The 19,643-nt window shown below is 51.4% G+C and overlaps 6 protein-coding genes across 6 annotated transcripts; 3 read left to right on the top strand and 3 right to left on the bottom strand.

Annotated features, from left to right (window-relative positions):
* Nucleotides 1-26: 26 nt before the first annotated feature.
* Nucleotides 27-1,143, top strand: LRP88_13078 (NAD dependent epimerase/dehydratase; the record flags this gene model as incomplete). The annotated part of the gene is made up of 3 exons (XM_083249459.1): nt 27-43; nt 95-335; nt 388-1,143. 3 exons carry the CDS (start codon nt 27-29, stop codon nt 1,141-1,143), a joined length of 1,014 nt encoding a protein of 337 aa, XP_083093793.1.
* A 4,627-nt stretch (nt 1,144-5,770) lies between these two features.
* Nucleotides 5,771-6,739, top strand: LRP88_13079 (SMP-30/gluconolactonase/LRE family protein; the record flags this gene model as incomplete). The annotated part of the gene is made up of 1 exon (XM_083249460.1): nt 5,771-6,739. The coding sequence occupies one exon, from the start codon at nt 5,771-5,773 to the stop codon at nt 6,737-6,739; it is 969 nt and encodes a 322-aa protein (XP_083093794.1).
* Nucleotides 6,740-7,035: 296 nt separating this feature from the next.
* On the bottom strand, nt 7,036-9,352 carry LRP88_13080 (uncharacterized protein; the record flags this gene model as incomplete). The annotated part of the gene is made up of 3 exons (XM_083249461.1): nt 7,036-7,831; nt 7,920-8,615; nt 8,670-9,352. The coding sequence occupies 3 exons, from the start codon at nt 9,350-9,352 to the stop codon at nt 7,036-7,038; spliced, it is 2,175 nt and encodes a 724-aa protein (XP_083093795.1).
* A 3,658-nt stretch (nt 9,353-13,010) lies between these two features.
* Nucleotides 13,011-14,023, bottom strand: LRP88_13081 (uncharacterized protein; the record flags this gene model as incomplete). The annotated part of the gene is made up of 2 exons (XM_083249462.1): nt 13,011-13,397; nt 13,457-14,023. 2 exons carry the CDS (start codon nt 14,021-14,023, stop codon nt 13,011-13,013), a joined length of 954 nt encoding a protein of 317 aa, XP_083093796.1.
* A 651-nt stretch (nt 14,024-14,674) lies between these two features.
* Nucleotides 14,675-16,394, bottom strand: LRP88_13082 (aldehyde dehydrogenase domain-containing protein; the record flags this gene model as incomplete). Its single annotated transcript, XM_083249463.1, has 6 exons — nt 14,675-14,970; nt 15,025-15,367; nt 15,420-15,480; nt 15,528-15,743; nt 15,798-16,030; nt 16,080-16,394. 6 exons carry the CDS (start codon nt 16,392-16,394, stop codon nt 14,675-14,677), a joined length of 1,464 nt encoding a protein of 487 aa, XP_083093797.1.
* A 2,191-nt stretch (nt 16,395-18,585) lies between these two features.
* On the top strand, nt 18,586-19,637 carry LRP88_13083 (uncharacterized protein; the record flags this gene model as incomplete). Its single annotated transcript, XM_083249464.1, has 5 exons — nt 18,586-18,767; nt 18,817-18,906; nt 18,963-19,189; nt 19,247-19,431; nt 19,482-19,637. The coding sequence occupies 5 exons, from the start codon at nt 18,586-18,588 to the stop codon at nt 19,635-19,637; spliced, it is 840 nt and encodes a 279-aa protein (XP_083093798.1).
* Between the last annotated feature and the right edge of the window lie 6 nt (nt 19,638-19,643).

Genomic DNA, 19,643 nt, shown 5'->3' on the forward strand with positions numbered 1-19,643 from the left:
CGAGATTCTATAGAACATCACCCAGCATGTCTTTGGAACCCCAGTAAGTGCCAGACGAATACTTCCCTCGTACTTGGCTAACGATATACGGTAGCAAGTTTATCCTCGTCACGGGAGCCACTGGCTTCATCGGCGCCCATGTCGTCGACACCTTGTTAGAACGCGGCATTAAAGTCCGTGGTGCTACGAGGTCGATAGAGAAGGGAAATGCAATGATAAAGGCCCGCCCTCAGCATGCTGAAAACCTCGAGTTTGTTCAGATCCAGGATTTCGAAAACCCGGGCGGACTGGAGGAGGCCGTCCAAGGTGTTGATGGTGTGATACACGTTGCCAGCGTTCGTTGTTTCATGAGCCTTTGCCAGGCGAACGCTGCTGACTGACCTTTAGCCGTTTACCTACGAGACGACCAACAATGAAAAGGAACTGATAATTCCAGCCATCAACGGCGTTCGGGCAATCTTAGAGGCCTGCACCACAAACCCTGCAATCTCCCGCTTGGTCATCACATCCTCATTCGCTTCTGTCGTCGACATCGCGCGAAAAGGGCCATACGCTTACACAAGCAAAGACTGGAATCCACTCACTTATGAAGAAGCCGTTGCTCCCACAAGTGATGCGGTGGTTGCCTACCGAGGCTCCAAGAAGTTTGCAGAACTTGAAGCGTGGAAGTTTGTCGAAGAGCGCAAGCCACACCTTGACATTGTTGCTCTTTGTCCTCCAATGACGTTTGGGCCTGTTGTTCATCCAATTGCCGGTATTGATAAACTCAACGAGTCGAATGCGGTGCTTTGGTCTGTCGCGAAAGGAACCTCTCCTCTCCCTGTGTCAAGAGTCCCGTTCTGGATCGATGTCCGCGATCTTGCAACCGCCCATGTTCAGGCCCTCCTGGTGAAGGATGCTGGAGGAAAGCGATTCACGCCGACTGCGCCTGAAAAGTTCTCCTATGGACTAGCAGCTCAGCTGATGGCGAAAGAGTTTCCGCAGTTGAAGGATGTTATCAAGCTGGAAGAACAGGTTATCGACGAGAGTAAGAGTCTGGACGGAGAGACCGCCGGGAGAGAACTCGGATATGAATATCGCACATTTCGCCAAACCGTCAAGGATTTTATCTCTCAGGCCATCGTCTTGGACAACAGCAGATAACCGTTACTCACGAAAAGACAATGACTTACACGCCAACGATGATACCGTAGTTTACTATTTGGTTTGATAGGAGAATTCTCTCTTCTACCAGCAGAACTCTGAGCCATATCAAGTTATACATTTTAACTTGCAAGAAGAATTTCGAGATCAGGCTCTGGCAAGCGAAGTATCTTGGCAAAGCCGCTGCTTTTACGAACCATTATGCGGACCAGCTCTACTTTGTTTGAACATCTGAAACTCCCCAAGCCATAAAAGACGCGTGGCCCTGGAGCAAAATTGCGAATATTTCTTGAACATATGAACCAATTCTTCCCAGCCCCAGACCTCTCAGTAAGACCTAGGGTTCGTGGGGCACAGAAATGCCGACTTCCACTCTTGACAGTGCCTCGGATAACATGCCACCATGCACTGATGAGGCCACTGACGAATCAAGTCACGAGACTGATCAACATTCAATGTCTCGTCTTCTCTACGACGCCCAAAACGCTGCGGCGACCCTATGGGCTCGCTGCTACGTTGCCTCTCAAATATCGATTAGTTTCTTGTTTTAGGCTACGAAAGTTCCCAGCTCTGCTTTCCCACTGCCAACTTTATCTGCCATGGCTGAAGCGTCGGCGAGTGTCACTTCAGGCACGGCAGCTGAGAACGGACCTGGCGGGTCGCATCGTCCAAGGAGGAAACTTTCCGTTGAAGCGATCGCAATCACCGGCTGCGTAGTGGCGCTCCTCAGCTTGATTGTCACCGTCGTTGCTCTGCTCTCTTGCTTCAAAGGGGAGGAATTGGCTATAGCGCAGCTCAAACTGGCCGTCTGGACAGCCTCAAATGAATACCTCCAGCAGTGCAAAGACCAGTCGGTATGGAATTTCCTCTTGTTTTTTAGCATTCAGTTGGCTAATGCTGTGAACAGAAGAGCGATTCCATCTCATCAGACTGCGAAGAGGCGATGAAGCGTCCCGCAAAACCGCCGCCTAGTGTCTATGCCTCCGCGGCCTACAGCTACAGCGGGTGTTGGCTGAAGGTGTTACTGATTGACTAAAAGCTGAGGATGATGGAACAAAAGAATTTTTTGGACCTAAGGAAGATGATCCCGGTTCCAGAGTACGGTGGTGGAGAGGGTCCAATTCTGATCAAAATCGCCGTGGCAAGCGCTTACATCGTGATGCTACTACTCCCTTTACTATTGATCTTTGTCAAATCTAAGTGAAACGGCGGGAAAAAGGGATCTTCAGAGCCAGGTCGTCGGTGTCGTCGTGGCGAGGGAGGGGAGTAGGCTCTTGTGGTGTTTCGCGGCATTGAGTGTTGATGCTCCCATCTGTTAATGACTGTGCTCTTGGATACATCCCGCCTGTATATAGTGCTAGCCTCCGTCTCTTGCTCCCTGCTCCTAGGCAGAACCCCCCCGAATGTGATGGGTCGCATCAACAACGACGAGTCTGTTCCCTCGTAACCTCACATGTACCTCCCTTGCGGTCTTTTCCAGCTCCCTTACTGGCCCAAGTCCATTCCCCACCACGCTCCGACAGTCATTGTCAAGTGCAACCAAGGCCGCCAGGGAAGAATCCTTGAGGTCACAAACCATGTCATAGCTCTCTCGGTCTGACTTCTGGTTGCTCTTCTGAGTGGCGATTGTCATGGCTAAGAGGCCAGCTGCAAGAACAAGCTCAAACGCCAGAAATGAAAGCCATCCCCATTGGATTTGTACGTATGACTCCGACGTCCAGGCCTTTCCCGTAACGTTGAAGCCGTGCTCCGTGTAATCGAGGTCGGCTCGGCGTATTCTAGAGTTCAGAGGCAGCGGCCAAGTGTCAGCGTATGATCCGGACCGACGCTGGGGTAATGGCTCGGAGAGTTGACTAAAATCAAGCGCTGACTTACACTGAAGATAAAGCAGTCGCGACATTCAGATAAAGGTTGTTGAGACTGTTGTATCGAGTGGTATGGTTAAGCAACGCCTGCGGGTGATAGAGTATAAGGTTCCAAAGACTTTGAATAAAGTCCGAGGGCGTCAGAGTCTCAGTGATGGGAATTGACGTAGGATCTTCATAGTTAGCCGCCACCCAACTCGTGAGGTTTTCTCTTAGTCTCAGTGCCATAAGTTCTATAGAAAAGTGATTGGCACTGAAAGCTTCTGGCTTTGCCCCTGCGCGCGGAGAGTCCTGCGTTGGGCCTCTTAGAAATAGTGTCTCGTTCCATCGCTCTTTGGAATGCATAGTGTTTCTGGCCCATACAACGACCGTGGACAGTTGATGTCCATAAAGGCGCTGTCTTTTGGCTCCATGGGTATGGCTATCGAGCTGACCATGCGAGTATCGTCGACGCCCACTTGGACTTTGGTATCATAGGATTGGACGCAAAGATGGAACAGGACCTCCCAAGCCTCGTGCCAGAAGCTGTCACCCTTTTTCAAATATCCGGCTTCTGACATCAGATCGTCTTCTTTTAATGTTTTGTCGTTGTAGATTGGGGTGGTAAAAATGAGAGCAAAGGAAGCGATTCTGGTTCGTAGTAAGTTCATGTCGTGACGGAATCCGAAAGTATCGTTTCCGGCCAGCATATCGGTATATAAAGGGAATGAATCCAGGTGCATGAGATAAAAATTATCGGAAAGAGATGCATTCCATAATTTGATTTCAGGAGGTTGAAAGACCTTGAGGATTTCGAGGGGCGGTGGAATAATATCCGCTGATTCTAGATGCTTGACGGTCTCGATTTTCAGATGCGAGGATATGTTAGCCATCTTTACGCAGACTCCCAGTGTGTGGTACTTGTCAAATGTGCAATTTCCAGTCGAGCAGAAGGTTTCGAGGGGTGGCATTGGGTTGTTGAATAAGGAATTGTCTGAAGCTATTGCCAATTGAACAGCCTTGCTCGTCGCGAGGCTCAAACCATCAGTCGGTGTCTCGATTTTCCGGATGGCCCTGGCATAGGCATCGCCTGGAACTTCTCGGTCCCTCGTGGAGTAGTTGATAGCCAACTGCGTGACCGGGGACGTGAGAGTACTCGCAATGACAACAAAGGCCCCGAGCGAGATGAAGTTCTTGAAGTGAGCCCGCCACAGCAACATGAAAGAGCCACGTATTCCTCTGCTGGCCTGGTCGAGGATATGGAAGTCATAAATCGGTCGGTCTTGAAGGAACCAACTCCATTTTATCTGACTGATGGCAGTAGAAACAGGGAGCATGAAGGTTGCTTTGGTCAGAGTGGTGAAGAAGGCGACGAAAGAATTCAGCGTGATGCTGAGAGGCCAGTCGGGCAAGCCCTTCTGATCGAAATGGGCAAGTACAGCGATGATTACTGCGTCGGGGGACCGAACACGTTAGCGACAGGGCCGAAGGTATCGTGGCCTTGGACTTGCAAATGAAGCACGAGAAACTTAGCAGTAGAGATGCTGTTTCTAGCATCCAAACTCTGAAGAGAGGCCTGGCTCTTGCCGGGACGGGAGTCCGCGGACCGCCTGAGGAGACGCAAGTGTCGGACGAGAGGCTAACTGCTGGCTTGGTCGGCAAAATGAATGGCTCAAGTTCCGCCGATTGCTGGATCTGGTCCGGTGACGGTATCCTAGGTAACGGTTCCCCATTATTGGCTCGGCCCTCTTGCGCCTGCTCGCTGTTGTCTGGTACCGTGTGCGTTTTGCTCTCTGGTGGCATTGTCGGCTGCTGCCCATGGCCGGTAGCCGGCCTCTGAGAGTGGTCCATACCGTTAGTCAAGACTTGGAGTTTGAACGTCGTTGAAGAAGAGCAAATTGGTAAAGAATAAAGAGTGGGAAAGCAGAGAAGGGCGAAAGTACATTGTTAAGAGTGCAGGTTTATGGCAGTGTCGAGGCCAGCTCCTGCAGCCACCGTTACATGCAGCCTGTTTGACCACTTGTTAGGCATTCTTCAGTTCAGCTGTCTTGAAGTGGCCAACCATCGTGCTCCTATGTGAACGCCATTCACATTGCCAAGAGACGACTGCCAATTAGAGGGAGCAAACCCACAGCCTGATTATATACAAGCCACAAGTACACTCCCCGTAGCCTCATTTTCTAAATTGACTCAACTGTCTCCTAAAATAAACCTAGCAGGCACAACGGTGATACTGTTCATGTTGGATACTGCGTTGGCAGGGACCGGGCAAACACGCTTCCTGGTTTTGACGCAGAATTTTCTGGAGCAGGACAACACTCAAACAGGTTGATACGGAGCACAAACCCGTTTGCCAATCCCGCCCACCTTTGACAAGAATATATAGCAAACACAAGAGCGAGAGACAAGATCGGGTTCATGCAGATACCCACAGAGAAGAAAGCTGACATATCGGAAGGCCCCTGACTAATGTGCCAACTCCGTGGAGGTTGCGCCGTGGCAGCTGTGGGGTGAGCTCGTGCCTGAGCTCTTAAGCTTAACCCTTTTTTTACTTTGGGGGGCTCGACCGTGCAACGTAGATGGCGGAGTTAAGCAAGGAGATAGGCCCGGGTCCCAAGTCGAAGAATCGTAAGCGTGTTCCGTGGACAAAATTCTCGGAGCGGACCGAGGGGGGAGGCTCGACGTATAAGTTCAAGGTGGTTCAACGACTTGCTCACAACAGCATCATCCAGTAACATCGAGATATCTTGTTCCAGCAAAGAGTTCGGCAAACGAAATTCACCATGCGCCTCGCAATTTCAACCATCTTTGCTGTTTGCCTCACTGGCGTCTCAGCGTCTCCAATCACCCCCAAGCCCCATGTCCGGCAGTTGGTTGAGCTTCCGGGTGTGTTCGTCGAAAACCTCGCCGTGAGGCCCAACGGAAACCTCCTTCTCAACACCATCAGCCAGGGCCAGATGTACTCGCTGGATCCTTCCCAAAAGAACCCTAAAGCCCATGTTGTCGCTAGCATTGGAGGTGTCAACGCGCTCACTGGAATCACCCCCGTCGGCAAAGATGTGTATGCCGTAGCCGGAAGTAACCTCGATGCGGACACGGCTCAGTTCCACAATGGATCCATGAAGATTGCACTTGTCAGTTTCGAAAAGTGTGGGAAAGCTGCTGGCGACGCTGCCTCTGTCGAGGTCATCATCAAAGGGACAGACATCGGTCCTGTGAATGGCCTCACCACCCTTCCCCGTCACCAGCACATCGTCGTCGGCGCAGACTCTACGAGAGGAAAAATTGTACGAATCGACACAATCAAGCGCACCGCCGAAGATGTTTTCCAAGATGACCTTCTAGCCCCTGTCCCTGACCCTTCATTCCCTCTGGGCGTCAATGGTATCAAGATCTTCAAGAACCATCTCTACTTCACCAACACCGCCCGTCGGATCTTTGGACGCGTCAAGATTGATCAGTTTGGCAACAAAATCGGAAATCTCGAAATCATTTCCCAACTTCCCGCGGGCTCAGCCGCCGCACCGGACGACTTTGTCATGGATAAGCACGGCAACGCTTATGTCGCACTCTGGACCAACTCGCTTGTCAAGATTACTCCGGATGGGGAGCGCATCACGATTCTGGAAGGTGTCCTTGCTAGCCCTACTAGCTCGGCCTTAAGCAAGGATGGTCGGAGCGTCTACGTTGGTACAGCAGGTCGGGGTTCTGAGACTGTGTCTGGCGGACAGGTGGTTGAGGTTAGGCTCTAAATATACTGACTTGGGACGAGCTATTTTATTCGGACTCAGTCACGGGGTGGAGGGGAGCATGCTAGATTTAAAGGGACCTGAAGAGTCAATAGTAGCAAGAGGCTAACGACCTTTGAGGATACTCGGGAGGACCGGTAATCATTACATGTAGCCTTGATCATCAAGCATTACGTCCATCTGCCTTCCACAATCTCCAGTCCACTGATAACAGTCCCCATGCTGCTCTGTGACGACCCAAACGAGACCCTAAGCTCGCCTGAGCTCTGTATCAGTCAGCCACGAAGGCGTGTTTCCCTTCAGAAAAAGCCTGGAACCGTGTCCTTGCATGTTTCCTTTTCCCCGACGGCAATACAATAAGACACCTCAAGGTACCCCCGAGCAACCTGGCACAACTCAGGAGCAAGGCTCTCATATGCCTGGTAGAGCTGAAGGAAAGCCCATGGCAGATGGCAAGTCGTGATGCCCCATCGCTTCACTTCAAGCTTAGGCCGGGATGAAGTCTTGCCGGGAGGACACGCGATGATGATACATCCCAGCGCTTCCAGACCCTTGACAATCATTTCGATGGCCGCCTTTGGCTGGTTCATCTCCACGAGATGGCAGCCGAGCCCAATGCGGTGCTGCGAGAGCTCCAGTCGAGGGGCGTCAGGTTCTTTTCCGACGTAGGTTTGTTCGAGTTTGTTGAGTAGCTGGCGAGCCTTGGTGACTTGGGAGAACTTGGTGTTTCTCAGGAGACGCTTCAAGTCCTGGTCGATCGCTCGACGCCTCTGAAGGGCCGTGCCGCACGTGGCCTTTCTCTCCAAGCAAAGTTCGCATTCACACTTGAAACCCCAGCTAGAAAGACCCTTCTGAACATCCTGGTACGATTCCAATGGCTCGGGGGAGCGATAGACGAATAGAAGCTCCGTGTCAGCGGGAAGGTCCTTTGTGGCTCGGATGATCTGCATGTCTCCGATGAAAGAGCGGCGGCAGTTGTCGACGCAAGAGTGGTTGAGTTTGGAGGCGAGCAGCCAGATTCCGCATGTTCCGAAGGTCCTTTCTTCGCCGCTCTGGGAGATCGACATCTTGAACGAAGCGCGGCTGGTTCGGGGACTGGCGAAGGAATTGAGGGTCATGATCCGCTCAACCAGGAACCTAACTTGTCATTAGTTTGGCCAAGTGGCGTTGGGATACAACTTACGAATCGACGACGGGAGCTCCATCACACTCTGAGATTGTGACAGGCTTGTAATCTCCATGGTGCAGATCCAGGAACGCACGAGACGACTCTGGGCTGTGGAACAGCTTCTGCACAATCTGCGACAAGAGGATTGCCTGGCCACCAACAATCATTCGCTGTGTCTCCAAGTTCATCAAAAGATTGGTTGAATCGTCATCTTCATGGACATGGCTATACGCGAATGCCTTCTCACAGAGAAGCAAGCCTCCAGCAGAGACAGCCTTGGTGGTGAAGAGCCCTTGACCGCGGCCAGGAGATGTACGAACTTCGACGGGAGCGGAGAAGTCGGCACAGTCGATGAGTGGGGGGTCCCTTCTCGCCTGCTTGTACATCTGGCTGAAGGAATACTCGCCCTTCTGCTGTTCGTTGAGTCTGGTCTTGACACGCTTGATCTCTGAGCGGACGGCTTTGTTGTCCGGGTACGACTCTGCGAGAAGCTGGAGCTTGACCATGCACTGATCAAAGTCTCTGAGGTCGTACAGTGCTCGAGCCTCGCGAAAGAGCGACTTCTCAGTTGGGGCAGCGGGATCGTGACCCTGGGCGGCATCCGACAGCGCCTTCTCAGGTCGGCCAAGCTTGAGGTTCGTCAGGGAACGGTTCAGGGAAGCCAGCTGCTCTTCTTCAGGTGTCTTTGCCACTCGGATAGCCGTCGAGTACCTGGTACAAGGTCAGCATCATGCTCTGCGTGGAGGGAAGTTCTGGGGGTCATACAGTCGCTGTGCCACTGCCCAGTTCCGATTCTGCACAGCATGGTTGCCCTGTGTGCGAATATCCGTGCTATCACTGTTCAAAGTGGCAGCGGAATTCTTCCATCGCGAAGGAATGCGTTCATCGCCCTCGTTCAGCCAGATGATGTCGCCAAGGTGATCAACTCTCACAGAGTAACGACCCTTTGTAGTCTGCTTGTAGTAGGGCTCCTTGACGATGCAGATCATACCAGGTGTAAGGATCTCGGCCTGTGGAACCAGGGCTTCGTCGGGCAGTTGGTAGAGCTGCAGCAACACCGCCGTTCCATGCTCGTCCTCTGCGAGAGCTACGACGCCTAACAGTCGATCAGGCTGGGTGAGCACGCGCATGGTGACCTTCTTCCCGCGATGATGAGTCTCGAGTCTCATGTCTGTAATCTTGATTGGCTCCAGATCTTGGGCGGGGACGATGCAGGGCAGATAGGAAGGGGGGATCTGGGTGGCGGTGACCAAGGCCTTTGTCTCATCCTTCTTCGAACGGCTCGACGATGCGTGCATCTGCATAGTGTAGTCGGCGATGGCTTGCTCCCGAGAAGGGTGATCTGTTACCATCTCGTCCTTTCTCTGGAGCGCCTTTGCCGCAGCATCTTTGACCTTGTTCATGAACGCAATGAACACGGCACTCTCCGACACGTCTTTGGTATCCATCTTGGCGGTTAGTGACAGATGACGGAAGGCAATCTGTGACCCGAAAAGATGGAGAGGATTTCGAAGATTCCAGGTCTCGGTGGGCGAGCGAGGCTAAGGTCAAAGAAAGAAAACAGCTCCCGTCTGGCGAGCAGTGCCAGACATCAACAATCGGGGCCAGCCTCCTACATCTCCAGTGATGAATAGCTCTAAAACCAAGTGCTTGTTTGTCACGAAGAAACAATAATGTGCTCAAACCGGCTGCATACACCTAACAGTAATTTTCACTAGCAAACAGCCCTGTGGCGCACGTCAACAATTCGAACAAGCGTCAATGAAGGAGCTTTGCGACGTTTGTATTCACTTTTAAGACCTTTGTTACATATCATTATAGCTTGCCTACAGAAAGAGATGACGTACTCCAGCTGTGGCAGCAGGCAAGGCATACAGGTTAATAATGGGCTAATGATTTGAACACAATGTCTTCGCACGCAAGATTATATGCTACACTGGTTGGAAACAAAACTCAAACACGCCAGAAGAGATCTCTCATCTTGCATCCGGCCTCAGACCAAATCAATCCGTCGCCATTTCAAGTTCATCTTTCCTAACACTTCCTCGCTCAAGTTCATCAAGTCGTCGACAAAGCTCGATCCAACAACCGTGTACACATTTCTCCGAGCATCGCCATTTTGCCGCCGAAGAAACATTGGGACAGCAACCCCTTTGACGAGAGCGATGAAGTCTCCTTTAATCATCGTCTCGGGCCCTGAGCAGATCCTGTAATATCTGTACAAGAACAAGCTTCGTGTGCCTGCTAGTTGATTAAACGCATGGATGATGAAAGCCGGACACGACTGCTCGTCAGCTATGTCCTTGAGAATTGCCCGAGTAGCTAGCACGATCCCGGCCATGGTTGCCAACTGGTTCGTGAGTTGGTCACGGTGTTGTTCCATGGCCCTATACACTCTATATATAGCCGCCTGCTGCGCATCTGTACGGGCAGGGGCGGTGCGATACCCATTGAGTGCGCTTAGAATGTCCTGGGGCGTCGGTCTCCACGGACTATGCATTCTTATGGCTCTCTTGAACCATCGAAATAGTACTTGAGCGTTATGCAGAGAGTTGTCTTCCATCCCAGGTATCAAATTTCCCGCAGAATCAACTTTAACGCTGCGGAATGGACCTGTGCAGTGAGACACAGTATGGAGGAGTGCTGCACGTACTGAAAGAGTGTTCCCAGAAATCGATATAGGCGCTGCTTCACCTAGCTGTTGTGGTGCTTGGATGGCGTCATATATGTAGGAAGACGAGAGCCAATCCCTCTTAGCAGCGGTACTCCAGCCAGGGACCCAGCTGGGGGCGTCAGGAAGATGAGAGCCACTGTTGATCAACAGACTGATGAAAGACGGGTCTCATTTTATCAACTTGGTAAGAGAATCTCGGTAGATTTCTCCTGTTTGCTTTCTGTAGTCGGGCGTTGGTTGATGGATACCTAACCGTTTCAAGATGGCCCCAACAGCAAACACCCTGTTTTCCTTCACGCTGCACTCCCGTTCTCTCATAGGTCGTAAAAATCCAACAACATTATTTCGTTGCTCATAGCTCCCAGGCGGACCAATACAGCGGAATTTATCAGAAGGAGGTTGAGAGCACGAACGGACCTGGAGGGGCCGAAGGCCGAGGAACAAATATACAGTACCGCACCACGATACTAGGAATGCACAGCCAGCCGTTTTGTTAAAAATTCCCTCGGACCTCCATCGCCACGCTGCCCATACCACCAACGTTCCTCCGAGGAGCCAGAAAAGGCGGACGGCAAGTACAAACGAGGAAGTGGCGGACGATTTTGCATGCTCTTGGGTCCGGTGCGCATCTAGTGTTTGCAAATACTCCCGAACGGAGCACTCATTTTTGAAGCTTCCGGTTTCGCCCAAGACCTTGCGGAAACGTTCGCCATTCCAACAGCAGGGACGAGAGACAGTCTGCCAGACATTGCAAAGAGACATCCAGTTCTCTAGTGAACTCCAAGACGCGGTCTTGTCATCCACAGATTCATCCTGCGTCCTGCCATCAGGTGCATATCCAAGGCTGATTTCGGGCGTCCGTCCCAGGCCATGGGCCCAAGCAAGTGCCTGGTGGAAAAATAGCCAAGGAACATAATCTTCGCCAAAAACTAAAATAGTGTTGGAGGCCAGGGCAATCTCTTGGAAAGTCCAAGACCTTCCCAGCCAGGCTTGATCCAAAAGCTCCAAGAAGGTGGCCCAGTCACAGGTGGGCCATGACCGAGAGTATTCACTGAATAGGACTGCGTATAGAGATTTAGTACATAAAGAATATGAGTTAATATAAGCATTCAATATTATTGTGACCAATGCCATCTTTTGGGGACATGGTGCAATAGTCAACAATATCCAAAAAGGGGCATACGAGATATGGGTGCACGTACACAAGTCCATCCCACTCCTGAAGAACATCGCTGAAAAGGTGTCCTTGTAGATCCGGATCTGCTCTTGGAAACTCGACACCGGCCTCTTCCTACTCCTCCACGGAATGCAAGTGGGAAAGAAGCGATATTGGGAGACAGCTCTGAGATAACCCACGGCCTCTTTTCTTACTTCGTTACTGGGCCCCAGCCAGATGTAGACAGCTTCAGCCCATGTATATATATCTTCCATGAGTGGTATCTGGGCCAATTTCTCGCCGTCATCCATCTGGTTGATGCAGATAGCGTCAACCCAGATGGTCAGGCTTCCAAGGGGTTTTCGCAGACAAGATAACGCATCGAAGCAAGAATCTGTGATTGTGACATCGTATCCATTGCACTTGATTAACTTGCCAGAACGCTTGCCCCAGACGTATGAGAGAGCGGTAAACTTCGGCGATGCCATGAGATCAACGATCCTGAGGGAGCCAGTCAGCCCCTCACCAGCAGCCGGGCTTTTTGCCGGAACATCGAGAACCCGGATACACTTAGAGTTGCGTGGAATCGGAAGAGAGTCGTAGAGTTGAGCTACCGTAGGTGAAGCAATTGCAGGCCCGAGGGTCTGGCTTTGGTCGCTCATGCTCGTCTCAGTGGTCGAAGGAGACGTCCTTGCTTGGATACGTCTGTTGAGGAGGGACAATTCAAATCAGGCTGTCGGGATTTGGATGCAGCAAAGTATTGGTATAGCGATCTAAACACTTTTATTCAATGATAATTCCTCAATACCGCGAAAAGCTGCATGACATATTGTTATAGGCCTGCTTTCACCGTCACTGGGTAAGCCTAGCCTCCGTGGCGGTGCCAAGAAGGCTGGCTGACTGTTGGGCTGATCAATTGCCAGGCCCACACGGCGTAGGACGTAAGCCAGGCCGAGACAGGGCCCACGAAGCCACGATTGCCTGTGTTATGCGTACCATTCTAGCTAGGTTGCGGGCTGGTGAAGCGACGAGGTTTGAGATGGATGTTCTTGGAAGAGCAGAGATGGCGGAGCGGATGGGTCTACCAAACCCTAAAGATGGGCCTGACTCATGATATCCGAGCCAGTATTTCGTCCCATATACTAACTTTCTACTCATGGCACATCATGAAACGAATGCTTCTCGTGAAAACAATTTCCAAAGCGAGTATCATTCCCCTTTCCCGCAATCGTTGACTACCACATCTTCAAGAGCTCCAAAGCAGCCATATCACCACTCATTCTTCTCCAGCACCTAGGCACAAGTACTCATCCGTCACACCAGCCTTTCCGAGAAACTGAAGGAGTCTGCGCTCGTGGATCTCCTTTCGATTCGCCTGCTGGGGCCAATCGTAAGGTGGCGTCACGGTCAAAGTCCTGAGGGTGTTCTTGTTGACGAGAATGAAGAATCCAAGTAGCTCAGCTATGTTTTCTTCAGGCAGCGATGATCGCCTAAGTTCTGCTACTATGGCATTGACCTCATCCTGGATATATGATCTCTTAGCCTCGTCATGTGGAATGCCCCTGTCCTCTTTTACTCGTCTGATGGTCTCGTCGGATCTCGATCGGACAATGGCGAATCGCTTCTGATGGACGATGCACGCTCTCACGAGAGAGATTTCGATCTAGCAATCACCAGCTGTTAGCTTGTATCTAGACAACCTCTTCACCGTAGGTTGGTTACCTCACCGAACCTCTCTCCGCAGATGATGAGGATGGTGTCGTAACAGTAGAGCTTGTTAGTCGTGAAGTACCCCTCAGAAGGCACGCGTTGTGTTCCAGCCCCAGGGATATCGACAAGGGAGAGACTGTCGAAACAGGCAGCAGTCCGATACTCTTGCTTTTCAGTAGTCGCCTCTGTGGTCCCTACACGTGCTGCGTCCTGATCGCTATTGACTAATCCCCCGAGAGCATTAAGGAGGGATGATTTGCCGCTGCCGGACGGACCGCATATGGCCACATAAGTCCAATCGGAGTCGAGACCTTCCCTTTGTCTGTCGATTTGGATCTTCTCAGCAGTGGCGACGGCCTCAGAGGAACTGGACATTGCCCAAGCCCACAACTCTCGGGATATGACCCAGACCATCGCCCCAGTCAAGCTAACAGCACCCGCCGCACCAACGACGGCAAAGGCAGTTGCCATACCGACCTTGAGCAGGGTGGCTCCCAAAACTGAGAAGGCAATGCCCCAGCCTGCGGCGGGGTCCCAGTGTAGACCGACACTCCATGATGGGCTTTTGGATTGTGACATGGTAGTTGAGACGCGGTTTCGTGGAAATCTATGGATGTGAAAGGAGCTTGCTTGGAAGATGGGCAGAGACGATAGAGGAATCGGGTACTGACCAGAAGATAGAGGGGGCCCAAGGTTAATGCAGTGCAGACGGTCATCATCTCAGGTCTTATCTCAAGCAGGCTTGGCGTATCCAATAGCCATCCCTGATCTAAAGGCGGCGGCGAATTAGACCAAGCGAACGTTTGCACATTCGTTGGGTTTCCATGCACCAATGCCTAAGCTTATTGCAGATCAGTCATTTATAAGTTTTGCGTGCTCAATTACGATGGCTGGGAGAAGTTAGCAAACATCAGAGCAAGAAAAGAGGCTGAGACAAGGAGTGAGTGATTGTAACGGGACCTTGTCACCTGGGTTGACAACAAAGAGCCAAAATCTATCTTGAAAGATATGAGGCTGGGCTGACAAACAATTATTGTTCACTTATGAATAGTATTCAGTCGTACTCGGAGATACGTAGGAGTATGGTGACGTAGGCACCTCTATTACACGCTACATCCGAACTCAACCGTACAGATATCACCATTCACACGAGGCGGTCTTTGAATGATAAACTGTTTTTGATATTCATAGAATCTTTATCGGAGAGATTCACTCGCTTCTTACATCTATCTAGCTCACAATGGTCTTGCTAACAAACAGCGTCTGCACATTACAGAAGCCCTTGAGACCGTTAGCACCCCACTCAGTACCGATACCACTCTCCTTGTGTCCGCCAAAGGGAGCCAAAGGCGAAATGTCAAAGTGGTTGTTGACCCAGACGGTGCCGGCGTCGAGTTCCCGGGCGACGCGAGAGGCCTTCTTGATGTCGTTGGACCATACTGAGGCGCCGAGGCCGAGGAGGGTATCGTTGGCGCGCTCGATGACTTCTTCTTCTGTCTTCCAGGACATGAGGGGAAGGATGGGGCCTGTTACAGCTTGTTAGAGATCTCTCAAGTGATTCTTTTGGGATGGTGACTTACCGAAAGGCTCCTCGACAACAATTCTCGACTTCTCAGGAGGGTTATCAATAATAGTAGGAGTAACAAAGTATCCACCATTAGGCTCAGGGTTCATCTTGCCACCGGTGGCAACCTTCCATCCCTGCTTCTCAATGTCGTCAAAGAAGGTCTTGACACGGTTGTACTGCATAGAGTTTTGCAGGGGACCGTGGCTGATGCCTTGCTTGGAACCGTCGCCGAGAGCGTAGGCCTTGACGTGTTTGACCATGGCGTCTCGGAACTCGTTGTAGATGGACTCATGGACGTAGATGCGCTTGAGGTTGAGGCAGATCTGACCCGAGTTGAGGAAGGCGAAGAAAGCCACCTATCATCTTGTTAGTAATGGGTTCACTTTTCAAACGAGAGTGCAATGTTACCTTCTCAGCAACCTTGTCCACGTCGACATCAGGGAACACGACTGCAGGGTCGTTGCCACCACTAAACCGATTAGCTGAGCTTGCTCGATAATCAGAAGGTGGGCTTACAGCTCAAGAGTCACTCGCTTCAGAGTCTTGCTCGCACTCTGAAGGACCAACTTTCCAGTGTGAGTAGATCCAGTAAAGGAAATCTTATCAATGCCAGGGTGGCTCGTGATCCAAGGACCAAGGTTATCGTCACCGCTGAGCGACTGCACAACACCAGGAGGGAAGAACTGCTGTGCAAGCTCAACAAGCTTGAGACCACAGTAAGGCGTGAAGGGACTTGTCTCGGTTAGCGACACGTAGCGTAGTGACACAGAAGATTGTGCAACTTACGAGGGTTTCACGATGATGACATTGCCGGTCAGCAGAGCAGGGGCGATCTTGGCTGTGGCAAGCATGAGGGGAAAGTTCCAGGGTATTATGCCGGCAACGACACCGAGAGGTGTGTATCGGGTCACAATTGTGCGAGCTTCACTGTCCTCAATGACATCCTCGGGGAGGTCGATGCCAGCCATTCCTCGGATCCAAGCGACAGCAGCATCAGCTTCGCCTTGGGCTTGGGGAATCTGAATATCATTAGCGTTGTGAAACCCTCAATGGCAGAATTTGTCTTACAGGCTTTCCTTGCTCTGAAGTGAGAAGATCTCTAAACTCATCCTTGACAGCGTCGATGGCATCCGCCCAGGCGAGAACAGCCTTTCGTCGCTCCTCCTTGGGAACCTTGGACCACTTCTTGAAGGCACGCTTGGCAGCCTCGACAGCCTTGTCGAGGTTCTCCTGAGTAGCGACGGGAACCTCGGCCTTGGCCTCGAGAGTAGCGGGGTTGATGCCATGGCGACTTTTGGAGGTTGGGGTGACCTGTCCGTCAATGTACTGGACAAAGTTGTCCGTGAAGGACAGAGATGGCTTCTTGGTCCCGTTGGTAGTCATGATGAAGATGCTGGTGAAATCAAAAGCTGAAGAAGATGAGAGAGCTGAGTTTGCAGATCAACTCCTCACTCCCTCGCAGCCCTCTTTATATCAACCATCACAGCCATCGTCTCCCGCCTCATCCCCCCGCACTTGATGTCTCAACGCCACCTGCGCCGAGCGAATCATGGTCAATGCGGAGTACAGGGAGCGGTCCGAGGCCGGGCTAGATAGGCTTTCAAACCCGAGTGCCAAAAAGGCAAACAAAAGGTCACTCCTCCACTCAGAGGGGTTTAGTAACCAGGATCAGGCCTCATTGGCTTGGCGCCCTGAAACAAACTCCGACGAGGAGCGGGGAGGTCGGGTGGCGATCCCGAGGAGGCAAGCAGGCTGGCCTCAAGATTTTTGTTTCTCATCCTCGCACGAGTTGAATGCTCTCGTCTAGGGAATCTCCTTGCGAGTCCACAATAATGAGATGATCTGGTTACCCCAATTGCCCCATGGGATTCAACCGCCACGCGCAAGGATCACGACCCCGCTAGAAACACAACCAAACCCCGTATAAATCGAGTCAGTTACCTTGTCTTTGCGAGCATAGACCATTTAATCCACGACGGAGCCGCAGTGGGCCAAGACAGAGAAGGGGGTCAACCATCTGGCAGATGAATGAGATTGCGCGCATTCAGATATTGCAGTGCGCGTGTGTCGGGTAGCGGACCACTGAGACATGGGCGTTTGTACCACTTCCGATAGATTGCGGCTACACATCAAACAATTTACGTCGGCACATTCCAGCCACTCGTAGGACAGACATGGCGCCATTACCCCGTTGCATGATCTTCACTGCCGCCTGGTTCTCAGCTACGACCAACGGCACTGTTGGCCACGGTTCCTGACCCAACAGGTTGTATTTTGTGCGGAGATCATCAAGGGGACAAATCGCGCAACTATGATGCTAGGATATCCGGAGGTGGAATCATGATTTTGTCGAGATACCAAAAGGGAACTTGGCTTGAGTCAGGAGCTGAAACTCTTCTTGGGGCCGCTCCTTTCGTCAGGAAACCTTACTTTAGGACTCGATTCGAGCGGATATGTCTGTATATCGCCGCGAGGGACAGTGATGCTATTGGTAATGCTTGAGGGCATGTCCTGGCACAGGGCAGGGCATAACCAATGCACGCGGGGCATCACGCCAGTTCACGGTGCCTTCTCCAAGATCGACAGTCTTGGAGTAGATTTTCGAGAGTAATGGTTGAGGGCATCTGCACGTGGTGGCCGAGGCAGAAGCACCACATGCTACATATCAGCCCATGTGAAAGAGACACTCACAACTGGCATAGGGTATCTCGAAAGATCTTTGCTCCCACATTACTGAATGCTATTCGACATGCAAAGACATCAGCCAAAGCTTCGCGTGCTTGTCTTATCCTAGTCGTGCTAGAGAGAATACGTTCTGTCCATGACAAGGCCCAACATTACAACTTCACTTCCCTAAAATCACCAACTAGTTCTGAAGCAATACATCACAAAGACCCGCAGTCAATAGAGTACCTAGTTACCGACCTGTATGCTGTGACAATTTCAAAGACACCCCCTCTAACCAATTGCCAAGCTACCCTATTCTCCAACCAGCCTTTCCCTTCTCCAAATATTTCCCGACCAGGAAATGAGCGGTCCGACGAAGCCGAGAATCGACTGGATTGGCGGCTTTCCGAGCAAATACACGACATTCCGGCGCTAGGAGAAGCTGGGTTCTTAGCTCCGGGGAAGTCATGGACCGTGACCATTGGCCGTTTCCCGAGCACGCACTATTTCTTCCCCAGGTTTTCGGGTCTCCGGAAGGTTCTGGTTGATTGTTGACTATCGGCAGTTGCGCATGTCAGCAATGACCTTTGAGACTATCTCGCCGATCTCTTAGATAACTACTTTTAGCTTCAGAATAACCCGGGTTCCGATCAGACTCATAGCTCGGTTTGTGCATTGATTGGCTCAATCACTGTAGACGCGAGCGGCATGTTCACAACTCCCGTTCAAGAGATCGGGAATCAAGGTTATTGAGGAGACGGCAGTTCATTCAAGATTGCGATCAGTTGAGACAATCAAGCCAATGTTGGGGATTTATAAAAAGTGATGGTCAGCCCAAGAAGACGCACACAATCTCACAATAGCACCTCAGTCAATCATTTGAATTTGCATCAATCTGTTCCTCGAAATGACTACCGAAAAGTTCCAGAATGGCAATGACCTCGAAGGGGGTCAGTTGAATGCCATTGAGAGTGTCCGCTCCGCCGCAAACATCACAATGAGCTCCGAACTGTTTGAGAAGCTCTACCTCTCTCCTCCCAACGCCGTCAAGGGAGATCTCAGAAACACTTTTGGGAATCCCACTCCAATGTCGGTCTGCTCTTTCGTATAAACTTGTCTTAACTAACACTTATCCCAGGGGACTTGTCGGATTCCTGCTCTCTCTTATGCCTTTCTCCTGCGACCTCATGGGCTGGCGAGGGGCTGGCGGCTTCGGCGCAGCAACGATGTATGTTCTTGTACTTGTCTGATAGCCTCTCTGTATTGCCTGCTAACTACTATCAGCCCTGTTTACTTCTTCATGGGTGGCTTTCTCATGGTGCTCAGTGGCATCCTTGAGTGGGTTCTCGGTAACAGCTTTCCCTCTATCGTCTTTTGCAGTCTTGGTTGCTTTTGGCTCTCCTTCGGCGGTATTCTCAACCCTTCATTCGGTGCATTCTCTTTCTACGCACCTGCCGATGCCAAGTCATCCGCAGAAGGCTTGGCCACTCGGGGCTTCAACGCCAGCCTAGGTAAGTGCTACGACATTCACGTCTATAAGCAAGGTATGATGCTGACAAGGCGTGAAGGCTTCTGGCTCTTGGCCATGGGTATTCTAGCTATAGTCTATCTCGTCTGCGCTCTAAGGACCAATGTCGTCTTTGTCATCATCTTTGCGACGCTGGTACCCGCCCTATTCCTCTTGACTGGAGCCTTTTGGGTCTGGGCCGAGGACTATGCAGGTAATACGAAGCTTGCTCAGTGTCTATGCGAGGTAAGTCAACTCCAGTATTCATCTCTTCCTTTATTAACAAGTCTCTATAGGCTGCAGGCGCATGTCTATTCGTGACTTGCTTCGCTGGTTGGTATATCCTCGTCGCTATGATGTTTGCCATCTTGGACTTTCCGGTCCAGCTTCCGATTGGGGACTTGTCGACTGTTGTTGTTAGGGGCAGGAGGTCAAGGGTGAACCGGGCTTAAGGAAAG

This window comes from Fusarium phalaenopsidis, assembly GCF_050370095.1.
Source record: "Fusarium phalaenopsidis strain FUZ10S chromosome Unknown contig_32332, whole genome shotgun sequence".
Classification (NCBI taxonomy): Eukaryota; Fungi; Ascomycota; class Sordariomycetes; order Hypocreales; family Nectriaceae; genus Fusarium; species Fusarium phalaenopsidis.